At 39.9% G+C, this 8,964-nt stretch overlaps 1 protein-coding gene across 1 annotated transcript; it reads left to right on the top strand.

The window, feature by feature from the left end:
- The first annotated feature begins 2,424 nt into the window (after positions 1–2,424).
- Positions 2,425–4,006, top strand: LOC123255941 (small nuclear ribonucleoprotein-associated protein B'-like). The gene is made up of 3 exons (XM_044684652.1): positions 2,425–2,650; positions 3,021–3,146; positions 3,848–4,006. Exons 1-3 carry the CDS (start codon positions 2,515–2,517, stop codon positions 3,883–3,885), a joined length of 300 nt encoding a protein of 99 aa, XP_044540587.1. The 5' UTR covers positions 2,425–2,514; the 3' UTR covers positions 3,886–4,006.
- The last annotated feature ends 4,958 nt before the right edge of the window (positions 4,007–8,964 follow it).

Raw genomic sequence — 8,964 nt, 5'->3', positions numbered from 1 at the left:
TATATATATATATATATATAGTTTCCATGGGTTCAGAATTGACTTTGATTTTTTTTTTATTTGATCCTGTCTATATTTGGAAAACATGATTAGCTTACTATTCTGTGGAGACAAATAACAATACAGGGAGAAGCATCAATTTTTAGGCAAAAAAAACTCAGTGAATCTTTGTACTAAAAAAAAAATGCTATTTTCTCAAAGATCTCACTGTTTATTTTGTGACTATCTTAATCTGTAACCAATTTCCAACATTTAAAAAAACAGCAATTCACCAATTGAACACTTAATTTGATGTTTATAATTTATCCTTAAAGACTCCCTTATTTGTAAGTCATCAGCAGTTCCTCCTAGCCTTCATTTTCTTTTGTATGTCAAGTTTTAAAGTTTTTACCCATTTTCTCAAACTCACTTATTCTTTTAACATTTAGCCCAAAATAAGAATGCTGAGTATTTTCCTAAATGTAAAAAGACTTTACTTCTTTATTCATTGTATTTGGGGATTTTCAGTTTTCTCATTAAGGAAAAAAATTAATTCATCCATAATTCAACCTTATAGATTATTTGCCCGTTACTTCAGTAATATAGACTTTGCTAGTAAATTTTGGTATGTGTTGTCTTAATTTTGATTTGCAAAGGGAGCTAAAGATCAAGAAAATCTGTATTATGTAGAAAGCCTTGAAAATCCATGTTAATGATTGATAAAGTGATGAAAATCACTTTAAGGTTCAATTACTGTCTTTCCTCCACCCTTCTATATCCCCAGATATCCATACCTGGTCTTTATATCTCTTAGTTTTTCTCATTCATTGCTGGGAAGACAGTGTATCATTTTGTTTCTGTAAGAGACCCAGAGCTTCTTCATAAAGAATCTGGAAAATTTCACATTGAATATTGCCTTGTAGTTTCTTTACGTTGTATCCCCTGTTTTTAATTCTTTTTTTATAATATGGAATTATCTGTTTGGAGTAAAAACTATATGAAACCATAGTTCGAGGGAAAAGTCACAATCATGGTAGTTAACAATAACTACCTTTCATTTTATTTTTTAACTCATCGACTACTTTGTCTTTTTTATTTTTTAAACTACTTTGTCTTTATTCAAATGAAATATTGGTATTCTCCATCAAAGCCATCTTATAACTGTGATTGTGTAAAATCACTTGCATTATGTATGTCAATCCTGTTTTTGATCCAGGTTGTTGTGATCTTTCTACCCTTGCCCCTTGAAGGGGTCTGCCTCCACTCTGGCTGCTTACTTTCCACTCAAGTGGAGGCTTCTTGGAGTTCTGATTTTCACTTTTCTTATTGCTGGTGATTTGGAGCAGTTTTTCATGTGATTATTGATCTCTTGACTTTTAAGAACTGTCTGTTCATTTTCTTTGATCATTATTAAGAAATCCTTCTTATTATACATTTGAATCAATTCACAATTATGTCTTATATGTCATACTTTTTTCAGAGAAATTTGTTTAAAATGTTTTTTTCCCCTAGCTAAAATGTTTTAATTTGTCTCACATTCATTTAGCTTGTGCAAAAACCTTTTCAGTTTTATCTGAGTTTTCTGTTAATGGCACTACTCCCTTCTCAGTCACCCAGGCTTAAATTTCTTATAGTTATTTTTTATAATTCTGTCTTCCCCACTCCTAACTCCCAGCATCTAACTAGCTACCAGATCCTTTCTGTTTTCTCTCTGAATTATCTTTCCTCCCCATTCATTCTCTTTGCTATCCTCTAGTTCAGGTGCTTGTTACCTCTTGACTTGGAAGTGTGGTAATAACCTCCTAGTGCAGTGATGGGCAAACTATGGTCTGCAGGCCAGATGCGGCCCCCTGAAATCTTCTATCTGGCTGTGTGACATTATTCCTAATCTGACGAATACAGTGAGTAGGATACAATACTATGAAACTTCAAAAGAGTTGCCTTAGAAACAGACTGACAGATGAGCATTTCCTTTCCTTTGGCCCCCTCTTTAAAAAGTTTGCCTGTCACTGCCCTGGTGGGTTTCCCTGTCCCTACTGTCCCCAACACAGTCTTAGGCACATTGCCAGGGCAGTCTTTCATGTGCTCCATGCTCCTTAGACTGGTGTGTAAGACCCTGGCTCCAGCTGTCCTTCCTAACCTTATCACACATTGCCTTAAAAAATTAGAGAAATGTGAAATGATGAATATGGATATCTATTTTATATTTCTAACATGTCAGCTACACCACACCATTCCCTTCCTTATTCTCCTGCATTTGGTAATGTTGAATTTTCAGTCATCATCTTTTGTGTCTGTTCTGCAGTTTGTGGAAGGAATAGTGTGTAAATCTTTCTCCCTTGGACTTCCCCCCCATTTAATTTGTAAATCATATAATAGCCATCTGTATTGGTATTTTATTCTATATTAGACCAAGTTGACTAAGGCTTTTTAGATTTGGTATCTTTTCAAGTTCCATGCACATAGTAGGTGCTTAATAAATGCTTATATTTTGATTTGTGTTTACTGTTACCACCCTCTGTGCTCTCTTAGGTGATGACTCCCCAGGCAAGAGGGACCGTAGCTGCTGCTGCAGTTGCTGCCACAGCCAGTATTGCAGGAGCCCCAACACAGTACCCTCCTGGTCGAGGGACTCCTCCCCCACCTGTGAGCCGAGGGACACCTCCTCCAGGTAAGGCATCCTTAGATAGACTGTACTGGTTGGTAGTTAAGGCCTCAGCTGGATTGGTGATGAAACCTAACCTTGTCTGAACCTGATGAAGAGTTTGAATTACTCAGCAGGATTACTCTGAGGTCCAGCCTGGATGATTGTCCAGCGGTTTAAGGCACATTCTTTTCTATGAGAAGAGCCCTGGCTGCTGGATGCATGCCATCTTTGAGTGTGGAGCAGCCACCATGTGGATGATAGAGCCAGAAACATTTTGGAACCCCTTGTAAAAGCTGGTCTCCTTTTGTTATCTGGCTCTCACTTTCTCCCTTTGTGCTACTCCTCACAATTTTCATACAATGCTGAATTGTTCTGTGGGACTTTTCTGTTGCAGGCATGATGGCTCCCCCACCAGGAATGAGACCACCCATGGGCCCCCCAATGGGGATGCCCCCTGGGCGAGGGGCACCAATGGGCATGCCACCTCCCGGCATGAGACCCCCTCCTCCTGGGATGAGAGGTGAGTGGAACAGCTACATTTGCTGTTTAGACATGGTCAGTGTGGATTTTGTTGCTACTATTCTCTCAGCCTGAGCTCCATTCAGGAGAGCGAGACCTGGTGGTTATGGGCCTGCATGAGAGTGGAAGCCACACACATGTTGACCCCTTTGTGTGGTTTTATTTATTTATTTTTAAACCCTTACCTTCCATCTTGGAGTCAATACTGTGTCTTGGCTCCAAGGCAGAAGAGTGGTAAGGGTAGGCAATGGGGGTTAAGTGACTTGCCCAGGGTCACACAGCTAGGAAGTGTCTGAGGCCGGATTTGAACCTAGGACCATCCCCGTCTCTAGGCCTGGCTCTCAATCCACTGAGCTACCCAGCTGCCCCTCATCCTTTGTGTGGTTTTAGGAATGCCATTAGACCCATTTTCTTGCCGTTGCTTGTGTGGTGGGTATGATAGCTCCCTTGAGCTCTGAATCCCCTTTTCTTTCATTCTCTGGGGGTTTTGTTTTCCAGGAAGGATTAGGTCTGATCCTGGACCAAGCCTTTTTTCTTTTCTGCACCTCAGTTTCCACCACTTTATAAAGGGGATATTACTTTTGCTACATTGCTACATTACCTCTCAGAGGTGTATGATGAACATACTTTGTAGACTTTGAAGCATTTTAGAAGTGTGAAATGTTATGTCTATCTCAAGGGCCTCTTTTGTTTCCCATATAGGTCCCCCTCCCCCAGGAATGCGCCCACCAAGACCTTAGGATTCTTCGGCTTGCTGTGATGCTGCCTCTGACCTGAGGCTGTATATAGTTTTGTGGGCTTTTTGTACAGTGTGCTGCTTTAAAATTGATTCATAATAAACTCTTGGGGAAAACAAAAAAATTTTGCAGTGTTATTGTTGGGTATTTTCTGTGTCCTTTGGAAGAGTTGGGAGAGGTACAGAATGTAAACCTTCAAAGATTACCATAGTTGTTACCTGGGCTATCCTAGAGGAGATGGTTCTTTTACCTCAGTCCACTTGATTTCCCTTTTATTCATCTAGATTTCTTTTGGTGAGAAAAGATGGTGGTTTCTTCTCACTATCTCCTTCCATTGTGATAACCATGGTTTTAAGTCCCTGCTTTTTCCTATGTCTCTAAGTAAGAGGACTCAGGAAAATGACAATAGCAAACATTATCCGACATTTTAAGATTTTGCAGAATACATTACAAATAGATTATTTCATTTGGTCCTCACAGTTTGATCCCATTTAAAGATGAAGAAACTGAGGTATATAGACATTAATCAACTTGCCCAGGGCCACCCAGGTAGTAATTGTTTAAGACTGGATTTCAATTCAGATCTTCCTGACTCTAGTACTCGTGCACTATACCTCCTAATGATCAGTTGAACCACTAAAGATATTTTACTTGGTTAAGAGATTTAGTAGGGGACATGATATTTGAAGGTTGGGATTAGACTTGGCCCCAAAGAATACAACTTGGAGCAGTGGGATAAAATCACAAATTTCAGCTTATCTCTTCAACAATGGAATAGGGTGCCCCAAGGTTTTTGTTATTGGAGATAGGTTCTGATTGATACTTTCTGAATGAAAGAATTCATCTGGTGGGTGGAGAGTTAGCAAATATTTATGGAGCATGTGCCCAGTGCATAGTCCATACCCAAAGAGGAGAATACCAAAAAATAGGATGACCCTTTTAACATATCAAGACCTTAAATCTATCCTCTTTGATTCTAGTTGGTCTCACTGAACTTTGCTCTCTCTCTCTTAAACTGCAAATAGTCAGATTTTCCTTTCTCTTCAAATACATGACACCCTGTCTCCCATCCCTAGGTTACATTCATAGAATATCTTCCTCACTTCTGCCTCAGAGTCCCTCTATTCCTTTAAGACAAAACTCAAGTACGATATTCTGTTTGGAGCTTTCTGAGGTCCTCCCAAATGCAGCAAGCTGGCACCATAGTGCCAAGTGCCAGGCTTGGAATAAGAAAGACTTGAGTTCAAATGTGACCTCATTTCTTAGCAGTGTGAACTTGGACAAGTCACTTAATCCATCTGCTTCAGTTTCCTCATCTATAAAACAGGGATTATAATAGCACCTGTCTTCCAGGGTGGTTGTGAGGTCCATAATTTTGTAAAGGAGTTTACAAACATAAGCTATATACATACATATGCTATATAAATGCTACTAATATTAATGCTTGTGTCTTCCCTCTGAAACCACCATGTATTTTACTAATTTGTGCTGGTTAACTTTGATATATATATTTATTTTAAATTTTCCAATGATATAATTGTATAACCCTTTGGGTATTATTTTTTAAGTTAACATTTCTTATATAATAATTTACCCAAGATTACAATACAAGAAAAATTAGAAATCATGCAGTAATGTATATATTTTTCTATGTACTTATCTCCCGTTAGGAAGCAAGCTCCTTGCAGGGAGTGATTATTGCATTCTTGATATTCCCAGCGCCCAGCACCTAGTAGATGCTCCATAAATTCTTGTTGATTGGTTGTAAAAAATCATGGTATTGTAGTACAATGGAAAGAGAGCTGGATTGGGATTTACATTCTGGCTCTTGATACCATGTGACCACGAACAAGCCCTTTTAACCTATCTTAGATTGTTTCCTCATCAGCAAAAGTGAATAGTATTTGTACTTCTTACTTTATGGTCATGAGGAAAGCACTTTGTAAATCTTAAAGCACTTTATACAAGTATCTATTACACATTGTGACTTTTCCCCATTACAGTTTAAGATACTGTGGATATGCATAAGAAATTAAATGGGAATTTTGGGGGAGTTTGTGGAAGCTGCAGAGAAACAGAAAAGGTTTTATAGTCTATGACTAAATACTTAACCCAAATTCTACAATAAGGCACTGTAAACACTCCATAAAAGAGAAAGAAAAAATGTATACTTCTTTGGTACAAAAGGAGGGTCACATTTTTCTGAAAATTTCCAGATCGTAGGGGTGCCACACCCCAGCATCTGCAGTGTGGAAGAGATACCTGTACATCAATAATTTACTCATCCATAATTTCGTTAGTGTGGATACTTTTTAGACTGACATCATAGCTCCTCTATCTTTTTTTTTTTTTTAACCCTTAACTTCTGTGTATTGGCTCCTTGGTGGAAGATTGGTAAGGGTGGGCAATGGGGGTCAAGTGACTTGCCCAGGGTCACACAACTGGGAACTGTCTGAGGCTGGATTTGAACCTAGGACCTCCCAACTCTAGGTCTGACTCTCAATCCACTGAGCTACCCAGCTGCCCCTATAGCTCCTCTATCTTAATATATTGTTTTTAATTTCTGTGGCTGAAGAATTAATCACCCTCATGATGATCATTTTCAAGCTTGGTCTGGCTTTTAGACAACTTTGGGATCTTTAACCAGGGCCATTCTTGAATCTTTTTCAAATAGGTAGGACCTTGTTAGAGCCGTTAGTCTGCTGGCATAGCCTTGAAGAATCCCATGTCATGTCCTCACCACAATTTATAGAGAAAAGGGCAATATATATATACAGGTTTTATTATTTATAATAGTGACAAGGGATACTAACCTGAACAGTCCTTGAGACTGGAAGAGGAAGAAAATAGGGTGCTCAAGGTGATCAGAGATGGTTTAATGTAGAAAATAGGACTTACACTGGGTCTTGAAGGGTAAGAAAGCTTTACATAATCAGAAGGCTAGGGTCTGAGGGTGTTCTAAGGAGACACCACATGAAGAAAGGGAAAGGGAGGAGAAAAGAGAAGGTAAATTCAAATAGTGTGGAGACCATTTCAGGGACCTGATTGAATGGAATGCTAAAGAAAGGATCAGGGCTAGCCTTTGTGAAAAGAAAGCTCTATGCTCTAGCTAGCTGAAGCACTTTTATTTTTAAAGAGTAGTCAAACAGCTCTTGTATTTGTTGATTCTTGAGAAAAGTACAGTAGGGATTTTATCTTTGACAGTCTCTTCTTTCCTTTTCTACCCAGGCACCCAGTACCCTTGAAGTCCATCTCTCCACCTTTGCAGGGTTTCCTAGGTGATATTCTATAATGATTCCTTTTTTACTTCTCATTGGTAACCTGCTCTCATCTGTTCAGGAGGAAAACTAAGTCATAGAATCAAGATGTTTTAGAAGAGACTTTTAGAATGCAGACTGATTAGTAAATGTCAGAACTGGCACAGGAGCCAAAGTTTGTGCCTTTTCACTTCCATTTTTTTACTAATTTTCAAAAACTATTATAAGTCTACTATGTTCACAACCCTGTAAGTCTCTCAGAGGCTTTTTGAAGTCATCTAATGTAACCTAATTTTATAGATTAGGAAACTGAAAGTCCCAGAGTTAGTTGCAGAGCTGAGAGGAGAACCCAGGTCTCGATTTCTAATCTAGTAATTGGCAATAGTTACTAACCTTCTGAGTCTAGAACCATGAACTAGCTGTTTCTTGCTATAAAGTGAGAGTTGGACCAAATGCTCTCTAAAGTCCCTGTTAGCTATTTAAATTGCATTTACTGCTATTAGATTGAAAGTTCCATTACAAGATCTTGTCTTATCTCCCTTCATCACATAAGACAAACTATGTACTGAATAGCTGCTTAACAAATAGTTGTTAAATGAATTAGTGAGCAAATGGAAGTAGAATGAATGAATGAGACAGTCCCTGTTCTCAAGGAACTCACTCTAAGGGAGATGACAGGTGATAGTCAAGATAGAAACATGGTCCTTAGGGAAAAGCAGATGTTAACACACCTTTAAAATAATTTCCACTGATGAAATCATATCAGTTTTTGATGTTAAATCAGCATCCGCATGAAGGCTACTTCCTGCTGGTTGAATGGGGTGGTAACAGCTGCAGTGATGTTCCATCTGCATATGTGGAAGGAAGACAAGCCTAGGCAGTTAGGTGGCATCATGCATAGAATGCTGGACTTAGAGACAGAATGACCTAAGTTCCATTTCTAACTCGCACTCTTATTAGTTTTCTAGCTGTGTAATCTTGGCAAGTCACTTTTTTTATGATTCAGTTTCCTCATCTACAAAGTAGGATAATGTACCATCTTTCAGAGTTGTTGAGTGGGGCAAAATGAGATATTTGTAAGGCATGGTGCAAACTTTAAAGCACTAGGTAAATGGGAGTTATTTACATCAGCTCTGGTGGTTACTAATTATATGATGATTCTGGGCAAATCTTTCTATCTAAGCCTCAGTTTCTAATTCTATAAAGTGGGTATAATAATACTTAAAATGCCAATATCACAAGATTGTTGAGAGGAAAGCGCATTGTAAAAATACGGTGCTTTATTAATGTGAATTGTTATAAAGAATTAATGTGAAAAAATTAAATAAAAAACAATGAATATGCGAGGGAAAATTACCAGGATGGAACTAACGGACTAGGGTCTTATCAGCCAGGAGGCAGAGCCGGAAGTTTCCCCAGTCGGACCATTTTACCGCGGGCTCATTTCCGGCCGCGGGCGCGGGAACCGGAGTTCTCGTCGGTTTGTAGGCCCCGGCTGAGGCGAATCCGTCGCGAATCAGAGCCATCCCAGCCGCCACCATGGTGAGGGGGCGCCGGGCATCCATCTGGGGCGGCCCTGGGCCTGGCCCCGAACGGAGGGCGCAGCTAGGGCCGGCCGCCGAGTACGGGGCTGGGGCCACGGCTGCTGGGACTCGGGTTCTGAGGGGGGACGGGAGGGCGCGCGAGGACTGTATTCTGAGGGGGAGGGGAGGGCGCGGCGCATGGAGTCTGATTCTGAGGAGAGGGGAGTGGAGGACGCGTGGGGTCTGAATTCTGAGTGGGAAGGAGAGCGCGGCCCTTGAAGCCAGGATTCTGAGGAGGGGGA

This window comes from Gracilinanus agilis, unplaced genomic scaffold (genome assembly GCF_016433145.1).
Source record: "Gracilinanus agilis isolate LMUSP501 unplaced genomic scaffold, AgileGrace unplaced_scaffold5427, whole genome shotgun sequence".
Lineage (NCBI taxonomy): Eukaryota > Metazoa > Chordata > Mammalia > Didelphimorphia > Didelphidae > Gracilinanus > Gracilinanus agilis.
This window is presented reverse-complemented; position numbering and strand designations above follow the sequence as displayed.

What these genes read in the sequence shown, in the direction of transcription:
- LOC123255941 (XM_044684652.1), top strand. Translation starts at nt 2,515, where the DNA reads ATGACTCCCCAGGCAAGAGGGACCGTAGCTGCTGCTGCAGTTGCTGCC. An exon ending in CCGAGGGACACCTCCTCCAG is followed by an intron (nt 2,651 to 3,020) that starts GTAAGGCATCCT and finishes TTTCTGTTGCAG; the next exon opens with GCATGATGGCTCCCCCACCA. An exon ending in CCCTCCTCCTGGGATGAGAG is followed by an intron (nt 3,147 to 3,847) that starts GTGAGTGGAACA and finishes TTTCCCATATAG; the next exon opens with GTCCCCCTCCCCCAGGAATG.